The sequence below is a fragment of the Desmodus rotundus genome, chromosome 4, assembly GCF_022682495.2.
Source record: "Desmodus rotundus isolate HL8 chromosome 4, HLdesRot8A.1, whole genome shotgun sequence".
Lineage (NCBI taxonomy): Eukaryota > Metazoa > Chordata > Mammalia > Chiroptera > Phyllostomidae > Desmodus > Desmodus rotundus.
The window spans coordinates 41810830-41836804 of record NC_071390.1 but is presented as its reverse complement, the minus strand read 5'-3'; the positions used below and the strand labels follow the sequence as shown (position 1 = coordinate 41836804).

The 25975-nt window shown below is 35.7% G+C and overlaps 1 protein-coding gene across 2 annotated transcripts in view; it reads left to right on the top strand.

Moving 5' to 3' along the window:
- CTNNA3 (catenin alpha 3) overlaps positions 1-25975 on the top strand; it is a 1492024-nt gene that overhangs the window by 1350847 nt on the left and 115202 nt on the right. For both annotated transcript variants that reach the window (XM_053922528.1, XM_024561168.3), the window contains one exon: positions 17607-17788. In XM_053922528.1, the coding sequence (XP_053778503.1) occupies positions 17607-17788 (182 nt within the window). The remainder of the gene's footprint in view (positions 1-17606; positions 17789-25975) is intronic.

Here is a 25975-nt window from a genome sequence, read left to right as displayed (position 1 = left end):
TAACAACTGATTAAATTATATCAGCAGATACCAATTCTCAGTTTCTCACATGGAAGACTCATGTGGAGGCTAAAAGGACACCCAGAGGAGACTGCAAGTTCATGAGAGGCTCCCCTCAGCGCCCCCTGATCACGTGACCTTTCTTCTCCGTCTGCCTGCCTCTTCCTCATTTATTTGCCCGAGTAATTTATTTCTCACTCATATAATCATTTTGTGAATAAAATTACAATCTTAAAGGTTTTTTTTTTTTACTGTTGTTCAGTTACAGTTGTCTCCATTTCCCCCATCTCCCCCCACGCCCCACCCATCCTCACCTCCCATGCTTGATCCTACCCCCCTTTGGCTTCACCTGTGTGTTCTTCATACATGTTCCTTGATGACCCTTCCCCTTCCCACCCTCCCCATTAAGTTTTGAAATGAGTATTTTATTTTGTCTTGTTTGGCAAATTTTTTTAAACTAATTTTATTTGGGCAGTAGTGTTCTTCTGCAATATTATAAGGTGCAATCTTCAAAAGCGGGAATGTTTAAAAGGATTCTTTTGGAAGTTCTATTCTTGATTTTTCACATATTGCCTCATTTTGTGAGTTCTCATGAACAGCACCAGGCAGGCTTTCTCACTTCCGCTGGAAGACTGGGTGACTCTTGACCTGTCAGCAGAGTCCAGAAAGTCTTCGGACCCTGGGGACCAATTTGTAATTAGTGTCCCAGTGTTCTGTTCCATAAGGTCCTAAAGAGGTTTGGTTGGATTGCTGCATATTATCTTAAATATGTAAATGAACAAATGACTATTAAGTAGATAGATAACAGATACAACTGAAATGTGCCTTTGAAGCTTGCATTTTTATGAATTGGCACAAACATTTTATTTTTAATTATAGGGTCCCATCTCTGGGAAAGCAGTTTATACATTACTTGAGATTTATTAAATTAATCTTTCACTTAAAGAGGCTTAGAGAAAATAGAAATATGTAGTGTGCATACAAAAGAAAAAATATTCAACTCATCAAGGTTTTTTTCCTAAAAATAATCTTTTTTATTAATTCCAAAATTCTATTGAGAATTACTTATTACATATAATATATATATTATTGATAAAACTTTTTATTTAGGAAACATCTACTTAAAAAGTATACTTGCATTTTTATAGGTAATCAAAAAATCTAGAAATCATATTTTGTTTCTGATAAATTTCAAAGCATTGCAGACTGCAAGAGATTTAAAACCAATGCCACTCTAATGGAAGATGTATCCTCGTGGGAACAGTGTAGCGCTGCAGAGTGTTTTATGTAACATTTGGATGGGGCACTTTTGGAGCCGGTAAGGCTGTACTTGTAAGTACATTTAGTCTCTTCTGAAGACTCGCTACCATTCCCAATATCAAGCCGTTGTAGAAGTGGGTGCTCAGGGAGCTGCAATAGAAACGACCCTTTTCTCTGGGACTTGTCATCTGTGGTTATATTTGGGACACAACAACGTCCACTGAAATGCCCGGGGGGTCAGTAATAGATAGTGAAGTGATTTCCACAATAAAGAGGGTGAAAAATAACTTGGCTGGAATAATGAACCAGATTTGCCACGCCCCTTTATCAAGACCATATCACTCTGCATCTGACGACCATTTTAATCTCTAACACTTTGTTTCATGTTGTTACATATATATGACCTCATGTTGCTTGTCCATAGGTAGTTACAAATTATTTTATTTGTCCACACAAAGCAGTTGCTAGGTAGGAATTATGTAGCGGCCCTCTGGCCCTCAGGTGAAATCAGCGCGTAGTGGCCGTGGTAATTAGGGAAGCTACCCAAAGGGGAGGTAGATCTAGGGCAGAGTAGCACAGGTTCCTTCCTACAGTTGCCTCACTCTTGCGGAGTTCCTCTTAGCAAGAACAATCTGGACATTCTCTTTAATGTGGTATTGTGATGGGGAACACAGCCCCCTCAGAAACGGGGGAGGGGTTGAACTCAGCATGTGTGACTGGAGACTTTGCCCCCATGCTAAACATGGAGGCCAGAAGAGGGGCAAAGGCAAACGTGGCTGACACTGGCCCTCCTTGGTAGGAAGGCTGGACACTTCCAGTGGCTTCTGGGTGCATGGGATTCTGGGAGAGGACTTTAAAAACAGAGTGTGCTGGAAAGCAAAAAGGCAGTCGGTTCTTTTCCCTCCCCTGGGCAGGGGGGGTGCCAATGGTCGCCAGGGCAGGCCTGTGAGTGGAGGCCTGGGGACATAGACTCTGAAAGATGCCTGAAGCTGGGCAGCAACTGGAGACCAGCTAAGCCACTCACATTCATGACACTTTCGGGTGGGAGAAGAGGTTCCTGGCACAACCATGAACTGAACTGGCAGAGGGTGACAGGGTGATTTTTCATCAGGTGTTTTAGAGGGAGCGAGCTTTGAAGCACAAACTTGCCATTATTTCCAAAGACCTTGGTAATCGGAGTCAGCACTGTTAACAGATTTTTGCTCTTGTGTTATTCTGAGTTCTTGAACCTATGTTGTAGTCTTGATGACAAATGTTTAAATAGCTATCTTTGATGTCATACTCTGACTTTTCCTTTCTCCTTACCTTTGTTAACCAGATATTCTAGGTAGAAACTTGCCATTAAATAAAAGATTCCTTTCTTTTCCACTGAACTCTGTCTTTGGAGAGTTGTCTGTTGAGTGGCCAGCGGTAGGATCCCCCTACTGGTTGGGTTCAGTAACAGTATAAAAACCCACTTAAACATCCTGTATCAAAGTTGCTTATCATTATTCCAGCTTTAAGATACAGCAAAACCTCCTTTAAGGAAGGCCTTTGTTATCCAAACTAGGTAGGCTTTCATAGCTTCTCAGTTTATAAATGAACATTCCTATTAACTTTGGTGGGTATCTATAATCTTAGGTTAATGATTGACTTCTTATTTATGTTTACCTTCATTTCTTTTTACTTCCCCACTAAAAAGATCTCTGGCAGGGAGAAAAAGATATTTTAACAGTTTCAGACATTCTTTTAGGAAGAAGATGCTATCTTCAGGAAAACAGGTTGCACAGGGATGGAAGATGAGGCTCTGATGGGTGAATACGTATTAGACAATACTGAAAAAGTTTGCTTAAAAAGCACACAGTGTTTTCTTGTAGGAGAATGCATATGAGAGAAAGGGTAAAGTAAGAAGGTGGGACTAAAATAAAGGGGACCACTAAGAAATAAATTGCTGTCTGATTGCTGATGTATGTTTGACAAGTGGGGTATATGGTTTCCATTTTGAATTATTTTTAGAATTACTGAAAAGTTACAATTATAGCACAAAGAATTTCCATAAACCCTTCACTCAGTGTCCCCTAATGTTGATATCTTGCAAGACTAAGGTCACTTTGTCACAATTAAGAAATATCTTTTTATGTCTTCTGCCATTTTGCTCACATTATTTTTTGTTAATTGAGTTATATGAATTTCTTACATATTTTGGATATCAAGCCCTTATTGGATATATTATATACGAACATATGAACCCATTCAGTGTGTTGCTTTTTTGTTTTGTTGAAGGTTTCTTTCTCTGTGGAGAAGCTTTTCAGTGTGATGTAGTCCCATTTGCTTTTGTTTGTTTCTTTCTTTCCTGTGCTTGAGAGGACATATCCAAAAGATATTACTCAGACTGATGTCAGATAGTTTACTTTCTATGTTTTCTTCCAGGAGTTTAATGCTTTCAGGTCTCACATTTAAGTTTTTAAGCCATTTTGAGTTTATTATTGTATGTAGTTTAAAGTGTTTCTGGTTTTTGTATGTATCTGCCCAGTTTTCACAAACACTACTTGTTGAAAAGATTATGTTCATTGTAGCATTTTTTACAATAGCCAAGATATGGAAGCAACCTAGGTGCTCATCAATAGATAAATGGCTAAAGATGATGTGGCATATGAATAAAATGGAATATTATATAGCAATACAAAGAATGAAATATTACCATTTGCAACAATATGGATGGATTTAGAGGGTATTGTGTTAAATGAAATCAGTCAGAGTAAAACAAATGTCATAAGATTTTACTTATATGTAGACTCTAAAACCAAACCAAACCAGACCAAATGAAAATAAACACACAGAGACCAAAGGGATGATCATCAGAAGGGAGTGGGTGGGGAGATGGGTGGAAAGAAGAAGGGAAATATAGTCAATAATATTGTGGTAAGTTGTCAAAGTGACAGATAATTACTAGAATTAGTGGGATAATCACATTATAAGGTATAAAAATGCTGAATCACTATGTTGTACAAGGTGGGAACACACACATACACACACACACAAAACAGAATTATCTTCTAGAGTGTGGGTTCCTTGTAGTACAGGCTTCCCCTGCTAGCTGAGGGTCCTAGCGACCCATCTGTATCAGTGTACCAGCCGGCGTTGTTGTGAGAGGCTGTGTTTGGCTTCAGTGAATTTTTCTGAAGACTCTTTCAACATGTTTGCCCATTTCACGATGGGTGATTTACCAGCACACCTGCCCACATGGCATTGCGTGTTCATCAGTTTTTGACCAAAAGCAGCATGACCCTGAGCCCTACCCTCCCTATCACCTGATCTTTCCCCCAGTGATTTTTTTTGTTTTCCCGGATGAAAAAATATCCTCAAAGGGAAAAGCTTTGCTGATGTGGAAACAAGTGAACCAAAAAACAGCACGAGCACTAAAACACATCAAAGTTGACAAGTTCAAAACAGTTCTGAGCAGGGGAGAACACGTCTCACTAGGCGCGCTGCGTCAAATGGAGGGTACATTGAAGGTGACTGAAGTTTAAATGTGGGAGAATAAAAACACGCTTTTTTATAAATAAATTCTGGGTTTTTCCTGGGAGTGGTGCCCCCCCACACACACACCTGAAACTAACATAATAAGATTGTCTACCAACTATACCTAAAAAATTAATTTTAAAAAAAACCTATGAAATGAACACTGGTATTTTACAACTAACTAAACCATAGAGTTCATCAATGTTTTCACTAACATTCTGTTTTATTTTATGATTAAAGCCACGCTCCAACACTGTATTTAGCTGAGACATTTTCTAGTCTACTGCGGACTGTGACAGTTACCTTCTCTTTTTGAAGAGTACGGATTATGTATTTTTTTTTCAATGTTCCTTGAAAGCAGGAATGGCTGTGGTATTCCACTCCCAGCAGGAGATCAGTAAGTGCTGGTGATGGCGTTGCAGCTGGTCATTGTCAGTATTATGACCAAACATAATCGTACTATGTTGTAATTCAGGAATAGGACGGAGGTGTCCTGATGTACGCAGGGAAGCTTATTCATAAACAGAAAGGCCCCCAATTATCTGAGCTATTCATCTCCTCTTTGATAGCATTTCTCTTCCTTCCTTGGGGTCAGACTTGCACACCTTCTCTCTTCTTTCAATTTACTCGAAGCTGGGGCATGGAATCCAGGTAACCAAGCTTACTTACGTTATATGCAAAGTAATAGTTCCTGTGGTCTGAGTCAAATCCTAATGGTACTCTTCTAAATAAAATGAATCCGCTTCTAGAGCTTGTTTGAGTTTCTCCCAGGCTTCATAATATTTATCTTTTGTGTTTTCCTTTGTCATGTGTAGGTACTTTAAAAACATGAGGATTTCTATCTTGTCAGTCTTCGCAGCACCAAAAGACAAAAGTGTTTTAACAATCTGGAGTGACAACCTAAAATAATACAATGGAATTAAATTTAAATTTGCCTAAAACTTTGCAATGTTTAGATAAAAATGTACACATATACATATATATGATTATTTAGATCAAAATATACATATAAGCTCATTAAAATGTATTCTCTTTGAGACAGTCTATTTTAAAAGATAACTTATGAAAATTCACCTGTTTTGGAGAGAAAGGAACCAGAGGAAATATTTTAAAGGATCGGTGTTTACCAGCCAGCTGAAATGTATATTGCAAAAAATACGTGACCATGCTAAGGTTACATCTTCAAAGGACTGGGAGACTCATGTCAGTTTGTTGATCCTCCTCTCACCAGCAGCGCTTTTCGAGGCTCCATGCAAAGCCCCACCTTTAGGTTAAGATCCTTTCTTTTTAGAGAAAGACTTATGCTACCACCAAATTTATTTAAATTTCAGTCATTACAATAGACTCTAAGATCTTAAATGAATTTGTTTTCTAAGAGTCTATAGCCTCACTTCTCTATTAAGTAAGGATTACTTTTGCAGGTGGTGAATCTCATTTATTCTTTGGGTTTTTGCTGGTAAAATTTTTGTGCCCAAAGGGGAGGCTGAAGCATTATTGGTCAGGGATGTTACAAACAGATGTGTATTCTGGGATAGAAACGTAAATTATATGGCCTCTAAAATCTGTGATGCTTCCACAAAACAACAACATAGAAAATATTATTTTTCATTTTTTATTTTGAAAAAATAAATATACAGAAAACTTTAAATAGAAGTACAGAGTATATCCATATTCCATATTTTAATATACTCCAGAGCCATATTTGCTTGATTCCCTGGACCACTTCAAAGTAATTTGCAACACAGTAACATATGCCTAAATATTTCAGCAATAATCTCCAAAAATAATGGACAGGCTCTTATATAACTACAATTTTGTTATCACGCTGAACAAATTTAACAATCACTTTCTAATTTTGCCTAATAACAAGTCTACATTCAAATTTTCCAGTTGTCTCCCAAGTAATTGTAGTGGTCATTTTTTCCTAAAACCAGGCGACATATTGAGTTCCCTCAATATTTGATTTAATTTGTAAGCAATATTTATAAATTTGATTTAAAGGACTATGCATAAAAGTGTAGAAATGTATCATTGCTTAAAGCAAAGTCCAATTGTACTTCCTAAACATTGTTTTTAAATAGTATGGAAAACCGTTTTTAATGAATTCTCAGGGATATATTTGAAATCCCAATTTAGTATGCTTAAAATATCAATGCACAAACCTTTTTTGTGATGTTCTCCAAATTTTAATTAAGTATTATATAACTGTTCTTTTCAAGATTTAAATTAACCATATTGCCAAAACCAATGTTGAAAGGAAGTATGATATAAAAGAAAAACAAAACATTAGACAGGTCTTCTTCATTTAAAGGATACAGGATATGTTCCCTGAACACTTCATTTTCATGGTTGTGAAGGTGAATATTAATATCTGCCTCAGCATAGTATTATTTAAATGGGATAATTTTTTTAAGTGTCTTGCAAAGTGACTGGCATATGGGAAGCATGGGCAAATGGTAATTAGCACTATTATTCTGTTAGAAACTAGATATCTAGTAAGCCTGATGATTTAATAGCTAACTTGTGTTCAGACCCAGCCCCTGAAGCCTATAAAACTTTATAATGAAATTAGATAGTTTTATACCTGATAGGGACCTGGGAATGCAACCCAGGAGGTTTTAGGTGTTATATTTCTGACAAATGTGGAAACTGAGAGCTTTTTAAAGCTAATATGTTTATAAATTTGTTTTAAAGGACTATGCATAAAAGTGTAGAAATGTATCATTGCTTAAAGCAAAGTCCAATTGTACTTCCTAAACATTGTTTTTAAATAGTATGGAAAACCGTTTTTAATGAATTCTCAGGGATGTATTTGAAATCCCAATTTAGTATGCTTAAAATATCAATGCACAAACCTTTTTTGTGATGTTCTCCAAATTTTAATTAAAGTGAATTTCTGCCAGCAGCACTTCCGATTTTCTAAACTCCAGAAAAATGTTCTACTATTTATATTTTTGATGTATTAAAAACATATTATTTCCTTAATGCCTCTAGGCTTATTAAAATCATACATAAACACTACTGTTAAATTCAGTTAACGCTAGAGGTAAGAACAAGAATTCCCCTTTTAGAAGTATTCATGCAGTATGCGTGCACCATGCATTTGATTTTGAATGTAGAGTTCTAATCACCCCCTGACATGCCTTATATCAATCTGTTAGTAATTTTTAATATTTAGTAAATAGGAAATTGGAATTGTGATCTTAACAAAACTCTGTTTCTGTTTTCCATCTAGGTTTGTGGATAAGGAAAGAGTTATATGGTAGGGACACATGCATTTGAGAATCAAATCTGGCACCAATCACCTGAATGATATTTTTCAAGTCATTTCTCTTCTCTGGGACCCAGTTTCCTTATCTGAAAAAATAAGCAATTCAGATTCCAGAGTTTCTGAGTCTTACATGATTATAAGGACCTTATATTTCTATCTGGTTTATTGCTTATGAAATCTATTTACTCAAAATATTTTACTTGGTCTCTGCCCAAGCTCTGACAGTTAGCTAGGTGAATATTTTTATTAAATTTATTGGGCGACATTGGTTAATAAAATTATACAGATTGCAAGTGTACAATTCTATGGCATCATCCACGTTTGGTATTTCGTGCCCACCACCCAACGTCAACTCCCCTGTCATCATACACTCGATCCCATCTACCCTTCACTAAAAGTTGGGAACCGCGTGATTTCACTCATAGGTGGGATATAAAATTTGAGGACTATTTTTAACTGTCCTTTCCCACAATATTGTGACAAGTATTAGAGGCTGGGTTTAATAATTTATGTACATTAATCATAAGTACCATTTACTAAGCCTCTAATATATTCTAGATATCATTGTTTACAGACATAACTCTCTCAGAAAAACACTAAAAAGTTTTATCTTCTTATAACATGTGACAAATTTGGAGTTTAGGATGTTTAAGTTATGTGCTACTCAGCTAGTACTTGTCAGAGTTGCAGTTTGAATGGATGTCTGTATAAAACAAAAATGAGAAGATGGTTTCTCATTATTCCTCTAAGACTACTAATATAGTAGGAAAAAAGAACTCAAGTTTGAAACTATACAGGAAAAATTTATTAGAGAAATTAATTTCTACCTTGTAGAGGTTAAAGCCTTGGAGATGTGTAAAATGTAGGTGATAAAGAAAATACAGAATCAATCCTATAAAAGTTGGACCCCAGAAGCCTGGTCTTCATCTCTTGCCTATTTTTAACAACTATAAACAAACATTTATTATGTATTTGTCCCTATTTTCAGGGAACTTATAAGGGAAGGAGACCCCTCCAAACACAAAAGAAATTAGATAGATGATGGATGAAAGATAGATTGATGATAGATAGAGAGATAGATAGATAGAGATACCACTATTATTCTGAAAAGTGATATGGTTTCAAAGCTCTTTCCTCTAGTAAATGAGATAAGATACTAACATCTTGAGGGAAGAGCTGATTACATGTCCTGAATTTTGTTACATACTGCTGGAAAAGAAAGATGATATAGTATATAAATTATACTTAGAAATATGATTAAGTATGGACAAACAGAGAAGAGAAAAGGAAGTTGAAAAAATAATTCATGAACAATGTCTAAAGATATTTACCTGCAACAGAAAATAGCTTAGTTTAGCTTGAGAGCACAGTGCATGAAAGGAAGATGAAATGACCTTGAGAAATGCGTGGGACAAAGTTCATGAGGGTCCCTGTGACCTAGTAATTGTACTCCAGGTTTATATACTCAAGAGAAACGCACCCATTTGTGGACCAAAAGTACAAGAGTATTCATTATTCAGTATTCAATATTCATAGTAGCCAAAAATGGAATGCTTCCCAAAGTTCACTAATAGAAAAACAGATTTAAATATGTCGCATATTTGCACAGTACAAAACTGTGTGTATGGAGCAATGAAAATAAGCAGGCCATAACTCTGTGTAACAGTGTATATGTGCGTATCAAATGTTGGTCATAAACAGCCAAACACAAGAGTGCATATGCTATTACTACATTTTTATAAGGTTCAAAAACAGGAAAATCTACAGTTTTAGAAATCAAGATAGTGATTTGTTCTTGGGAGATAGTGACTAAAATAGGACACATGGACTTCTGGGATGAGGGTCATCTTTGTTTTTTAATTCGGATGTGAGATGTATGGATTTGCTCAGTTTGTAAAAATAGTTCCAACTGTACATTTGTTCTTTGTGCATTTTTCTATATGGGTTTTTCACTTTAATTGAACAAATTTAAAGATAGTGTGTAGGGAGTTGATATTCTTTACCCAGTAAGAGGATATGGGCCCTGGCTGGTGTTGCTCAGTGGATTGAGGGTGGGCCTGCAAACCAAAGGGTCACCAGTTCGAATCCCAGTGAGAGCATATGCCTAAGTTGCAGGCCAGGTCCCCAGTAGGGGATGCATGAGAGGCAACCACACACTGATGTTTCTCTCCCTTTCTTTCTCCCTCCCTTCCCTTCTCTCTAAAAAATAAATAAATAAAATCTTTTAAAAAACATTAAAAAAAAGAAGATATGGAAGGTGTTTTTTGTTTTTTGCTTTCAGCTGGAGAAACTGCACAATCCTACAAAGTCAGAAAGTTTGAATCAAGTGGAAGCAAGACTGATTGAAAATGAAGGATAAAATTAAGACTCCAGTTTGTGTAGTAGTAATGGGAATAAAGAGAAAAAGATAGATATGATCAAAGTTTTAGAGATAAAATGGACAGACATTGTGCCTAACAGAATGGGATAAATAAAGAAAAGGAAATATATATTTTCAAGTGAGATTTGAAGGCTGGGTGGCAGTGTATCTGAGAAACATAAAAATCAAGAGGATAAAGAATTTGGCACATGTTGGTGAACTATAGCCATCAGGTTAAATGTGGCCTGCCATTGTTTTTATACAGCCTATGAGCTAAGAATATTTAGAATAGATGTAATCAGAATAATATTTTTGACATTTAAAAATTGTATGGAATTTGAGTCTCAGCATCCATATAATGTTTTGCTGGAACCCAGCCACACTCATTTGTCTGCATTGTGTCTATGACCACTTCCGCACTGCAATAGTGGCAAAGCTAAGAAATGCAACAGAACAATATGTTATGGCCTGCACAGTGTAAATTATTTACATCTTGCCCTTTGCAGAAAAGTTCTGCTAACCCCTATTTTAGAGGAAGAATTATAAATTTTATATATATATATAATTTGCATATATACATATATGCATGAAAATGCTTAATGGCTGATGGGAGAATACAAATTTCTTTTTTTATACATGGAGGATCACATTAGAATAGAATTTTAAGGATCACTGCATACAGTGAAAAACTGAATCTGTTAGTGTAACAGTTGACATTTAATAGCACTTAAGAACTTAAAAAATGTGCTCATAAACATTCATTCATTTGATCTCTAGAACAACCTGTGAAGTGAATAGCATTGCCTCTAGTTTAGAAATGAGGAAACTTAGATTCTAAAAGATAGCATGACTATACTCTGAAAAACAATTTCATCTCTAAGTAGAAGTCGATAAATACCATCTAGGAGAATGTGGATATTTTGGCATAGGCGGTGAAAAATTTGCTCATGTTTGTTGGCTCATGTTTCACTGATAGAACGAACATTCTAGACCAGAGTTTCTGAGTTTGCACCCTGCTCTACTATTTCCCAACACTACAATCTTTTTTATTTTTATCACTAAGGTTTAGTTGATATATAATTTACATCAGTTTCAGTTGTACAATGTAGTGATTTGACAAGGTATATGTACCTTACAAAGTGATCACCTCAATAAGTCTAGTAATTATCACCATACAAAGTTATTATGATATTATTGACTCTATTCCTTATTACATTACATCCCCATGGCCTGTTTATATTAAATTGGAAGTTTGTATCTCTTAATCTCCTTCATTGTTTTTGCCAATCCCTTTTATCAACCATCAGTTCTCTGGATCTACAAGTATGTTTCTATTTTGTTTAGTTGAGTCATAGTCTTTAAGATTCCACATGTAAGTGAAATCGCATATTTGTCTTTCTTTGACTTACTTAACATAAAGCCTCTAGGTCCAGTCAAATTGTTGCAAATGGCAAGATTTCATCTTTTTTATGGTTAAGTAATATTCCATTATGTGTGTTTGTGCCAGGTCCTTTTTTTTTAAATGCATTCATCAATCAATGAACACCTGAGTTATTTCTATATCTTGGCTATTTTAAATAATGCTGCAGTGCATATATGCAATGATGCATATATCCCTATGTTCTATTTTTAACTATTTGTGGGACCTCCATATTCTTTACCATTGTGGCTGCAACAATTTATTGTACAATCTCACCAACAATGTCAGAGGGTTCCCTTTTCTCCACTTCCTCTCCAACACTCGATATTTGTTGTCTTTTGATCATAGCCATTCTAGCAAGTGATATCTCATTGTGCTTTCGATTTGCATTTCCCTAGTGATTAGTAATGTTGAGCATCTTCGTATGAGTCTCTTGACCCTCTGTGCATGTTTTCTTTGGAAAAATGTTTATTCAGAACTTCTGCCCATTTTTTAAAAGATTTTTAAAAATTTACTTATTTCTAGACAGAGGGGAAGGGAGGGAAAAAGAGGATGAGAAACGTCAAGGTGTGGTTGCCTCTCGTGCGCCCTCTACTAGGTACCTGGCCTGCAACCCAGGCATGTGCCCCAACTGGGAATCGAACTGGTGACCATTTGATTCGCAGGCCGGCACTCAATCCACTAAGCCACACCAGCCAAGGCCTTCTGCCCATTTTTAATTGAATTGTTTGTGTGTTTTTTTTAAGTATTGAGTTGGGTAAGTTCTATATATATTTTGGATATTAACCACTATTGGAAATATCATTTGCAAATATTGTCTCCCATTCAGTAGGTTTTTTTTTTTTATGGTTTCTTTCACTGTGCAAAAGCTTAATAAAATTCTGGCGGTTTATTTTTCTTTTTGTTACTCTTGCCTGTGGAGACACATCCAAAACAATATTGTTAAGAATGATATTAAAGAATTTACTGCCTATATTTTCTTCTAGAAGCTTTATGGTTTCAGGTCTTACATTTAAGCCATTTTGAGTTTATTTATGTATACAGTATAAGAAAGTGGTCTAGTTTCATTTATGTTGTATGTATCTGCCAATGTTCCTAACACTATTTATTGTCTATTCTTGCCTCCTTTGTCATAAATTAAGCGACCATGTAAGCCTGGGTTTATTTCTGGGCTTTCTGTTCTGTTCCATTGACCCTTGTGTCTGGTTGTGTTATTCTCTTGTTTTTGTTATTGTTGTTTAGTTATTGTTTTTGGTTTTGCCTGTACCATACTCTATTACTATAGTTTTTTGTACAGTTTAAAATCAGGTCATACAATACCTCCAGCTTTGCTCTTCTTTCTCAAGACTTTTTTTTTTTTGACTGTTTGAGGTCTTTTGTAGTTCTATATAAATTCAGGGTATTTTTTCTGGTTCTGTGAGAAATTCAGTTGGTATTTTGATAGTGATTGCATTGAACCTGTAGGTTGCTTTGGGTAATATAGATATTTTACCAACTTAATTCTTCTAATCCATGAGCATGGTATATACTAACACTATAATCTTGAGAAGATAACTTAACCTTTGGAGACTCAGTTTCATAATCCATAAAAGTAGGGTAATAATATACTTACCTCACAGTGTTGCTATGAAGATTAAAGTTTAAATACATTTAAGGTGCCTAGAAGAACATCTGGCATAAATAAACATTATCTATTTTTATTATGTTTGGCAACAAATACCAAAGTCAATTTACACACAATATAATCTCATTCAAATGACAAGAGGTCAAAAAGCCTTTGATAGATGTTTCTATCAGAATTCTACTTAATAGATTTGAACAGGAATGGAGACATAGAACCAAGCGGTCCTAACAGGAGAGAGGCCACTTACCTGATTGATTGGTCTAAAGCTTTGTGCCTCAGTGTCCTTGCTTATCCTGAACAAAACAATCCCGTAAGGAACTTTCACCCAGAATTCCTAAATATCAAGCATTTTCTTTAGTGGTATTCCGAAATTTTTATAATGCCTGAAACTGAATGATAACATACAATAAATCATTCACAGAAGCACTAAAATATTTCAGCAAAGGTGTCCATCAAAAACTTGATGCTTTATTGTTGTTGTTCTTTCGAGAAAGAGTCAGAATTTACTAGAACTTTTAATTTTGTAAATTATTGCCCCCCTTCTAGCCCTTATCTTGTCAGAAATAAATGTCTGCCGATTGTAATTCACCATGTACATTAAGATGTTATTAAGTACCATCTCACACCAGTCAGAGTGGCCAACATAAACAAATCCACAAACAAATGTTGGAGAGGATGCGGAGAAAAGGGAACCCTAGTGCACTGTTGGTGGGAATGCAGACTGGTGCGGCCACTGTGGAAAACAGTATGGAATTTCCTCAGAAAACTAAAAATGGAACTGTCCTTTGACCCAGCAATTCCACTGCTGGGATTATACCCTAAGAACCCTGAAACACCAATCCAAAAGAACCTGTGCACCCCAATGTTCATAGCAGCACAATTTACAATAGCCAAGTACTGGAAGCAACCTAACTGCCCATCAGCAAACGAGTGGATCCAAAAACTATGGTATATTTACACAATGGAATTCTATGCAGCAGAGAGAAAGAAGGAGCTTATATCCTTTGCAACAGCATGGATGGAACTGGAGAGCATTATGCTAAGTGAAATAAGCCAGGCAGTGAGGGACAAATACCATATGATCTCACCTTTAACTGGAACATAATCAATAGAAGAAAAAAGCAAACAAAATATAACCAGAGACATCGAAGTTAAGAACAATCTAAGAATAGCCAGGGGGGAGTGGGGTGGGGACAGTGGGAAGAGGGGATTACAGGAACTACTATAAAGGACACATGGACAAAATCAAGGGGGAGGGTGGAGGTGGGGGAGGGAGGTGGGTTCAGCTGGGGTGGGGTGGAGGGATGGGGAGAAAAGGAATACAACTGTAACTGAATAACAATAAAAATTTTTAAAAAAGATGTTATTAAGGAAATGCAGTGCAATTGATGAGATTCCTGTCTGTGATAGGGTCAGTCTCACTGGTATCAATAATTGACCCCATTCCCTACATGGCTGGTGGGTAGCAGCTGCCACTATTGTTATTTTGTGTCTGGGAAAACCCAGACAGGGTAGTTAAGTAACTTCTTCAAGGTAATATTGGAAATCAATGGCATTCCAAGGACAGAACTAGTAATACACTTAATCACATCACCTCTTGAATAGCTTTGACTTCACTATGAGAATACAGTGTACACTTCACAATTATTTATTTTGACAAAAATAAATAATTTTATTTGATCCAAAGTAATTATCAAAATAATTTCATTTTGATTCAAACTCATGGATTTATTATCCCTGAGATAAAGACTGTAAAAGAGAGGCCCCCTATCTACAACTATTATTATTTGAAAGTTTAAAAACAATCTTAAGAAAATGGAGAATACGATAGTTTCCAGTGGTCAAGATAAATTCATTTCTATTTTTGAACTAGTTTACTGTATTAGTAGCTTATAATTTACTTAATGTGCTTGCACACTATTGATCTCAAACCTCAGTGAGCTGTGTCTTCATTTGCATACCTTGCCAGATGCAGGCAGCAGTAAAAGTTGCTCTTTTCTAAGTTATCACATAGGCCACATTTCCTGAGAAAGGAAATGACAAACTATTTTTGGATTCTAAGGAAGAGCCATCTGTATAAGCTCATCAATTAAAAGCCTATTTTCATAGCTTAATTTAATTCTTCAAATAAAATAAAAATAAATAAACAAAATTTAAGTGCTAGATATGTAAATATATTTTGATGATTTTTTTATTGAATAAGAAATAGCTACCATTTGTTTAAGAAATAGCATTTACTGAGCATTCAATATATGTCAAGTAGTGTGCTAAGGAATTTAAAAGCAAATTTTAATCAGAAACCCTCATAGTTTATTTTCTTTAATAGGATAGAATTTAAACATGGGTTATTAATCCTGACACTTGACAGATACCCAGGTATGTTAGAACTTGACTTAGGCTTATAATAAAGAGATCATAAGTGACAAATATCTGATATTGTTTTTTTAATTCTTATTTTTTGGTCAGATTTTTCATTGCCCATTCTTGCAAATTGTTTCTTCATACATTTAAACTTTTTTAAAAAGGTACACTATTGATTCAATAAAGTGTGTTTTCAATATTCTGAACCTGGTACCCAGAATATTTCAAAGTTTTTTGAAGTGGTTTCTTCTTATTTCCTCATATATAAGTGTCCTAAACAATAGCGTCTGGAAGGTCATAGACATAGTTGCCACCACATATTCTATGTGAATAATCAATCAATAAATCCCACTTACATGATTTATCCTTTTTAAATGATACCTCTCAGACCTATGCACTCATTCTACTATTAGAACACTGTGCATATGGATTTTTTACAATATGATTGCATAGATTGTCTTATGAAATTTTATGGCATTGATATTGTCAAATCACGTTTCCTTCAAGTTATTTTTTATTTGACAAAATGTCACAGGTCCCAGGTGCTAATGTTGTGAATGTGGCAGTTTAGGGACCTAGATGGTTTCCTACCTCTCCCGTATTTTAAATTGCAAGTGGAAGATGCGAGTTGCGTACTGTTCAAAGTACAACACATACAAAGAATTGATTCTGTGCCAACATACCAAGTTACTGTTTGTGGGAGAAAAGCACCTCTAAAATCAGCATGCTAATTAGGGAGGGCTGTCTTAATAAACCCTGCTGATAACATTTTTACTCTTCTCCACCAAATAATTTGTATTTACATATACACCTGAATGTGCTTATACACACAAAATACTCACACATTCTTATGATCTTATATATGTGTACTAATTTATATACATATGATTTAGAAGTGTCGACTGTTACTGTTTACCAACATATGGTCAGTATTTATGTGAGGATCTGTCTGGCATACTTGTATATACATACATAGATAGACATAATCTCATTTCCATAATTCCCCCCCCCAGTGGAATGGTGCTGTTATTTTAACTGATATATTTATGCAAATATACTCAGTCACAAATGAGAGCTTCTTAGGCCTGACTATAATTTTAACTCTGAAAGATGAGCGGGACTGTTAGAGACCTTCCCCCACCTGGTAACCTGTGCCCCTCAATATGGGAAGGAGACTTGTGTTCTCCTCTAGTCCCCTTGCTTAGGATTCAGTGAGAGATTTCAGCATCTGTGTGAAGATGCCAGCTGTCTGCTATCCTAATCAAAGGCAATATCCAAAAACTGGACTCTAGGAATGAGTCCAAAGAGAGGAAGATCTAGAAGTCGGTAGAGATAAAAGGGAGCACTGAGCTGCGGAAAGTGTCTGAGGGTTGGAGACTGTAGTTAACATGAATGGCAGAAGGCTTTGTTTAATTTCTAACTTTTGAAGCATACTATTAGTACAATTAAATAAAGTATATAGTTTTCTAACTATGTAATACATTGCACTAGGATTGAATTAATTTAAAATTTTAATGTGTTAGATATTTGAGAAGTCTGACATTTATATTAAGGAGTAGATTTAAATATGTCAGACATCAAATTATACATTGTTATTCTCAAATTTAACATTGTAGTTCTGGAGCAAAAATTATAATTCAATAGACATTTCATATAAAAATTAAACTTGGAAAGTTTTGATTATACAACTTAAAATACTGATATGTTTGCTTATAAATGAACACATTTGATGAACATTCTATGATGACCACTTCTTCCTAAAATGCTTTGACACGGTGAAGTAATAACAAGTCTAATTATCACATTTTAGGCTAAGATGACTCAATTACCTGAGGCAGAGAAGGAGAAGATTGCTGAGCAGGTTGCTGATTTCAAGAAAGTAAAGAGCAAACTGGATGCAGAGATTGAAATATGGGACGATACGAGCAATGATATTATTGTTCTGGCCAAGAAGATGTGCATGATCATGATGGAGATGACAGACTTCACAAGGTAATTGTGTGGAAAGTGACGTGCAATACTTACAATGGATGGAGTCATTCATTGCATTTGTAAAACCTCAAGATTATTTGAGTGGCAGGAGCTAAAATTCAAGTGGTAGGAACGATCAAATAATATAAAATTAGAAAGTTATACATGTGTCATTCTAAGGATTTTGGCAAATAAATATGGCAGAGTTTCTTATAAACTGCCAAGGAATGATTTTAGAATCCACTTTGTGCTTTCTTGCCTGAGGAATCTTCTGTGAGTGTTATATGAGCATATTACTTTTACAGGGAAATTGGTAAATCAAATTATGATCTCTATCAGAGCTATCTGAATGGTTGAAGTCCATAGCTACATAATTTTAGTCACAGTGATTTATGTATCATCAAAATTAGTAATACCATTTGCTACTGAAACAGTAACGAGATATATTTGAATACAACGGCAATACATGAAGGGATTATACATTGTGTGTATGTATGTGATGAAAAGAAATTTGCAGCAGATTTCAGGGGGATGAGGAAATTGAAACTACTAGAAAATATATATTGGAATAACTGGAATCAGATCGGGAAAGAAGGGAAATGCAGTTAGGAAGATGGAAGGGTAAAGACATGTCATCAACAGGTGGTGAGGATACAGACTTCAGTGAAGGTTTTCCTGCTCTGAGTCTTCCTCCGTCCCAAAGGAATTAATGTTTTACTGTTGCCATACTTTCAAAATCAAGTTGGCAAAGGATGCTGAACAATGGCTTTGGAAAGGATTTCTCAGTGCCTCCGAGGGTGTCATAATCTGTAGCTAGGGTGTTAGGAGAGAATTCACAGCCCCACAGAGTGATACCTCATTGGAAAATAGACACATTTCATGTTTTGCAAAAGCTAAACAGCCCAACATTCTCACAATCTATAGGTGTCACTGCCAAAGGCATCCACAGAGTAGGGATATTGTGTGTTCAAACAGCGGTAGAGGGAGGGTTGCAAAATTGATTTTGGACCCTGATAATCTTTTGCATTTGAACTGAATCTTGATTCAGTTTAATTCAGTTCATTTAAGTTGTGCTAAATCTTCAATTGTTTTAAAATAAATGAACCTTTTTCAGTTACTTCTTTTTCAGCCCCAATTCTGTTCCCAGAGTTTTCTCAAACACTACAACATTTTTCTGAGAATTAAATTTAGCAGTTTGATATATCGGCTATTTTTTAGTTCCACCCACGTTGCATTTCTTTCATTGCAGGTGTTTCGTCTTGTATGTAATGGGGCCTATGAGAACGGGGGTCGGAGCTGGTCCTGTAGTATTTATCAACAAGTTGACACTTTAGCACACTCTATCCCACATATAGACTTTAAACAGTTATATATTTTTTAAATTAATAAAAAGAATACGTAGTTAATTATCTTTTCTACAGTGTCACCGAATGCTCCATTTTCTCATTTTCTTCAACTACTACTTTATTACTAATGAGGCATAACATCATAAACTTTAATGAAAGCTTACTATGTACTATACTATGATGAATTTATATTTTCTTATTTTTGTTTTCAGGACATTTTGATTGATTATTGTATTATCCATTTTATTGTTAAAGAAAGTAAAATTTATAGAGGTCAGACAAATTATTCAAGGATACACAAATGGAGTGTCTTCCAGTTGGAGTTGGTCCCACTTCAGAATCCGAGTGCCTACTCATTGTATTGCAAGTGTTTACCCTTGTGTTAAACAAAAAAGAAAACCCAGTCCACTCCCCAAGGGAAAACAAACAGACACATTAGAAATAACAACAATAATCGTGTAATGCATTGTATGATTCTAGATGTAACTATATTAAGATTTCAAAAGAGAAGTATAATCAGTGGGATACAGACTAAGCAGAGAACAAAAGCATAAGCAAGTGAAGTTTGTATTATACTGTAAATGAGAGATAGGGATGGATTGTGGAATGAGAGGACATTAGTGAGAAAACCCCCAAGAGCAGAGGCCAGGAGGTGGGAGGGACTCAGGTTGATTTGATGGGGTGGCTCTAGGAAATTATGTAAATACAGAAAGAATTCAAGAGAGGTATGACGAATGTGGTAGATTATAAAAGGACTTGGAAAATGGGCAGTTTTTTAAAAGAAGTAAGAAGTAGGGAACTATTAAAAAATGTGACCACGATGGTGGCTTGATGGAAATCAAAGAATTCTAGGAATGACAGGCAAGAAGAGTGGCGGGCACTTTTGGGTGACACTGTTATCAGAGACTTAACCCGTAGGGATCCAGCCACAGTTGAGAACCCAAGTAATTAGACAGACTTTGGAAATTTTGATACTGGCTAATGAAGACTTGGTAAATTTCTAAAAAGTTCTGTATCCAGTGCTGGAAAAATTACTTCTGTAAATTTGATGTAGCAATTTCTAAGCCTTGGATTATGCCCCCTGGCACACAGACCATTTAGTACAGCATTTAGCCTAAACTAGCAACATGGAGCAGGTTTTACTCTCACTGTTTGTCCACAATTACAAACAGAGTAAGGCATTTCTGTCACTACTACTGTGATACATTCATTTTAGGGTACAAAAGTCAGACTGTAGTGTTTTAAACATGATTTCTCCTTGGCGAAGGGCCATCCATATAGTCACATAAGCTATGTTACCTTATCACACTGAGCCTGTGGCACTTCCTAATGATTCAGCATTTCTTTTCTTCAGTTTCTGATGTTTCCTAGAATCAGACCTAAGGACTTAAACTTGCTGGAGGAAAGCAAGTCTTTCCCCTTGCACTGATTAGTTTTCCAGGGAAGCATCTTCTGAATTCCTGACTAGAAGGTAAGGGTTTTGGGAGCAGAGGTGTGGAGTGTGGAGTGGCTGGTCATTTCTATATTTAGTACTAAGTATTCACATGATCATTTAATATTCTGTCAGGAAAAGGTATTATACCTGAAATAAGTCTGAAAACTTCCAATGCAAAGATTGCTTGACCCTCTTCAGAGAATTATTTCCATACTTTTCCTGGGATGAGGGAGAGACAGATGTTCAGTGGTGTGGGGTAGGGTAGAAATTGCCTCTTTCATTCTCTCTCTTCACCCCTAATTTCAGTCATACATGGGTCTTTCTGTTTAAATCAGCTTGATTATTAGTTTCCCACTGCTGGTCTGGGCTCTGCTTTTGTGAGTTAACTATATCATTTGCTGCTTGTTATCTCCTTTCCAGTTTGCTAATACTTCTTGCTGATGTCTGTTCTCCCATTCTGTTCTCTGCATCCCACTGGGTTTAGATCTTTATAAGGGGAAAACAAAACCCACCTGTAGTTTTAGTGGGGGTTGGAGAAGGAAAAAAATATATTCATCTGACAGTCCACCACCTAAACTTGGATGCTCACTAAGGTTTATGAAGATTGTGAAAGTTTTCTCTTTATGATATTTAGAGGTTAGAACACTTATTAATTTTATTCATAATTTATACCCCCTTTTCCTTTTCTCGCTTCAGGTAAACTGTGCCTAAGCAATCTCCTGATTATGAACTTAAACAGTTTCCACATTTTATGGTTTACATAACATTTAAGAACATCTAATTCATTTTCCCCAATTAAGTAGGAGACAGGCTCTGGGTAAATCTTTATAGATATTTAATTATACCTTTTATGATTACTTAGGGTGCATTTTTTTAAGTTGCTGAAAAACTATGGGGGAAAAGACAAAAACATAACTCTTCATATAAATCTTTGTCAAAAATTATGATTTCTAGGAGTGTACCAACTTCAGTGTTACTGTTAATAAAGTTAACAAATTGAAAATACCTGGACAAAAGCAATACTGCTTTAGGCACTAATATTTAAAAACATTATTTATTCAAAAATATACCAGGGTGCTATACCTAATCCTCATAAAATTTTATATTTTGAGACACAATGTGATGTCAATTTTTACTTGACAAAATTTCTAGTCTTTTCTAGAATTTCTGTTGTTTCATTTACTGAGCATTGACTGAATTTCAGGTACTGCCTTGTTTTAAGGAGGTCCCCCTAGGATGACCTACAGCGGGGGCCCTGTGAAGTAAGGTAGCATAAGATAGAATGGAACAGGTCTATCCTATGTACCTAGTACCACAGCAGGCAATTCTCCTGGCTCTATGTTTCTATAATATCATTCAATATATTCTCAGCATCTTGGTCAAATCATTAGCTAAGCCCACCTGTCTGCAAATGGGCCTGTTTTTAAAAGCATATCATCTCTCTAACTTTATGGCCTGTTGCAATCAAGAGTTAACTTAAAATATGAAGGAGGAGTGTGTGGGTCTGAAGGGGTTTGCTGTGAAGCACTGAGCTCCCCGCTTTCACAGATCCAGGATCCCCAGCCAGTGACTGGGCAGTGGGAGGTGAAACGCTGAAGACTGTCCAACTGCAGGAAAAAGAGGACTCAGAAGTACTCGTGTGGAACAATGTTGCATTCGTCTGTGCAGTAGGAGTTGTTGGACGAGAGAGCTGTAGAGTGATGTCAGATGAGAGACTAGATTTGGAAATGGGGGTACATTTGTTTATTATCACCTTTCACATACCTTCCGTGGACACAAGCTTGCATTTAAGAGAACCTCGCCATTCTTTTAGCCCCACCATTCTTTCCCAAGATACAATTCTGAGAGATGAAATGGAACATGTGCAGATGGAGGGAGAAACTCACCTTGCCTCTATTCAGCTAGGGCTTCAGAATTAAAGCCCTTCTGGAAGCATTGTTGAAATGCATAAAAATTCATGTGTTCTCTGATGCTCATCCTTTTGCGTGTTAAATATGCAATCTTTCTGCACATGGCTTGTTTTGCTTTTTGAGGTGAAATGTTTAACAATAATGACAATTTAAATGTTTTAGCCCCAACAGCCAAGGTATAAGAAATATTGGTAAGTTTTTTTTCTTTTAAAAACAGTCATATCTGATGATGTAAACTATAAAGACAGATGAATTTAATTTTTGTTTGATAAGGCTATGAATTCTATTTCTCATGTTTAGTGAATATATACATAAATATCTAGAAAATGATTGAAAATATAAAATATGAGGGCCATTTAAGATTTTTGGAAAAAAACATTTCTGCCTTTTCAATTTCAACTTTAAGAAGTCATTCATTCATTTTATTTTTGAAATAAATATTGCACCAGGGAGGAAGAATTATAGTTCTATGCTCCACCATGATGGCTTCATTTTTCCTTTCTGGGCAATGTGCTGGAGTAATTATAAGCTTTTATTAGCTTTTCCATGAATATTCTCCTTGTAAAGAATTGGTTTGTTTTACTTTGTGGAGTTTTGAATCACTGGAAACAATTACTCAGTGATGCCAAGGAGAAATGCTTTCACATAAAGGAGAATAATTCTGTCTGTCAATTATTCTGATGTGATAAATAATTGGTAAAAATTCAACTTCTGTTACAGCTTAGTAATTGTTTATTGAAACTAGCTGAGAGTGAGAGCACAGACCTTCTTTCCTGAAATCTGGCATTTTAATGTCGGTAGTGAATTTATGAGAAAATTTGGTGAAATGGCTATGTTAATTTCCAAGTGGCCCCAGGGGTCCGTACTGTGTGAATCTGCAGAGATTTCAGGTGGATGGAATGAAATTATGCACTGTCTCAGAGCTCAGAGGACTAAACTGTTAAAAATGTGGAAATAAACAAAGACGCCCCCATCCCAACGAGAACACACAGAGGCTACTTCGCTACCATCAATTGCTTTTGGTAGAGACTCAAAGGCAGGGAAGAGGGAGAACTTCCAGTTGGGGTAAAGTAAAATGGGGAAACTTCAGACTGGCACTTATTGATAGAGGAGAGATGCAGGAGGGCTGACTAGAAGCAGGGCATCTTATGTGATTCGTTTGGGGAACGTATTTTGCTTTCTCTGATTGTTACTGAATTTAATTTAAGTAAGGGCAAGTATAGCTAGGCTGGTTGTTGTTGCCCAAGTCCTGACCATTCTGGGTCAATTTCTATAGAAGCTGTGATTTAATTTTTTAACCTAATTGCTACAGAAGTTGTCAGAATTCTATTGTCCTGTTTAGCCTGTCCATTGCCCATTTGCATACTCATTCTCTTAAAATCTTTAACCGATAATAATTTCTTTGGAATAGTGATGGATAATTACATAAACAATATGAAATTAATTTTATATTCAAAAACAAAATAATCATTTTTAAAGAAAAAGCAGTCTATGATCATATGTATCCTAAACCAATAATCCAATGAATTTAAAAGTAACTGTTCTTTTTTAAAAAGAAGTAAAATAGTGAGATCTCTCAATAGATGGACCTTTGCAAATTTTATCAGTCTTACTCCCACTGTGTTTCAAGGATCTTTATTTTTAAAGATGTATTTATTTATTTTTAGAGAGAAGGGGAGGGAAGGAGAAAGAGTGAGAGAGAAACATCCATGTAGGAGAGAAACGTTGATCAGTTGCCTGGATCGGGGACCAAACCTGCAAACGAGGCGTTGAACCAGGGACCAAGAATTGAACCAGTGACCTTCGGCTTTGCAGGATGACACACAACCAACTGAGCCACACTGATCAGGATTCAAGAATCCTTAGTGCAGTTTGGAATTTATTTGGTCTTCTGCAGTACTTTGATGAATATATTCTAAAAATTATATATATATATTTTACACTTGAAATCTTAAATTTCCATTCCTGCGACTAATTCCCTCATTTCCGAAAATTTTAGTGCTTTATTTTTAACCTCATCATGTTGTCTTATCTCAGATACTTTCATCCCACCCATCCTCCACACCCCCAACTTATTTAGTCATTTTGTTCTCTCTTTTCTTATACAGGCTAGACCATTTGGCCTATGATATAGCACTCTCTCATGGAAATCTCAAATTTTTTGTCTCTTGTGACACACAAAATCTCAACCCTGCCTCAACCCAAACACGCCTTCTTCTGTCTTTTGCTTGGACTTTCAGAGTGTGAATTTCACCCATTCTTTCCTTTTGATTAGGTGTGTGTTTGTACCAGGAGAAGTTACAGAGGAAGAAAGCCTTAGGGAGATACTACATTCTTGCTACTCTTAGTGTATTTGCTTAAGTCCTTTTTAATTTGGGGTGGGGTGGTCCTCTTTTTAGATAAACATCCTACTTTCTCTAGGTCTTTAGGTTCTATTGAGCACTCTACCTTGATCACAAATATTTGCCTCTGCCTGTTCCATCCTTCACTTGGAATAAGTACCCACCTTGGAGGCAATCCTTGATTATTTCCATTGTGTAACCCCATTCCTTGACTGTGGGCAGGAATTGATCCGAGTACCCCTACCGTGGCTGGCACAGACTCATTAGCCAGATCCTTTCGACTTGGTCTTGCCAAAAAGGGTACTAGTCAATTAGGTGCAACTACATAAATGATAATTGTCATTATCATTTTACTTATTATGATACTTAAAATGCGAGGCTACCATCCTTTGCTCACAACAGCGTGACTGTTTAGTGACCTTTTACATTCTTCATGGAAGCTTACTCTCTGCTTTCAAATTTTCATGTTTACTTTGTTATACTCTATTTTTACTATAAACATGAGATTTACATCACAAATGCTAATTTGTATAATTTTTGTTGAGTTCAAATTTTTTTTGTCTATGACAACAGAGGAAAAAATTGAAAGAAGGAACTATCACAATTCTATTGTTGTAGAGACCAACATATCCAGAGTTTTAAATATCAGAATTAGATATCTTTGGCAATTAAATGTTTTAGAAGGGAGAACTACACCCTATGTCCTCCTTAGGAAAATAGCCTGTACTCCAACCTCCCACTGTTATCTGCAGAGACCATTTCCTTATGTCCTACTGGGAAAGATAAAACTTCTGGAAGGGGTTTCATCAAATTTCTGATGTGATTAAATTGACAGTATACAGGAAAAATATACACAAATTGAAAGAAAATGATTTGTATGCATGAAAACATTAAATATTCTCTTTTGCTTTTTGAATATTAGAAATCTTTTTTGTTTATCATTATTTCCTTATATATGTAGGGGAATTATTCAAATTGTATTAAGAATAATTTATTGTAATTATTTGTAACCTAAAAAGTATTTTTAAAAATCCATCAAGATATTGTAAACTTGGAATAAGAACCTGAATTAATTCATGTCTGTTATTTCATGGAAATTTTGACTTTTTGCTTTAAATATATACTCAAACTACCTGAGGGATTATTTTTCTAGCAAATAGTTTAAAGAAAAAACA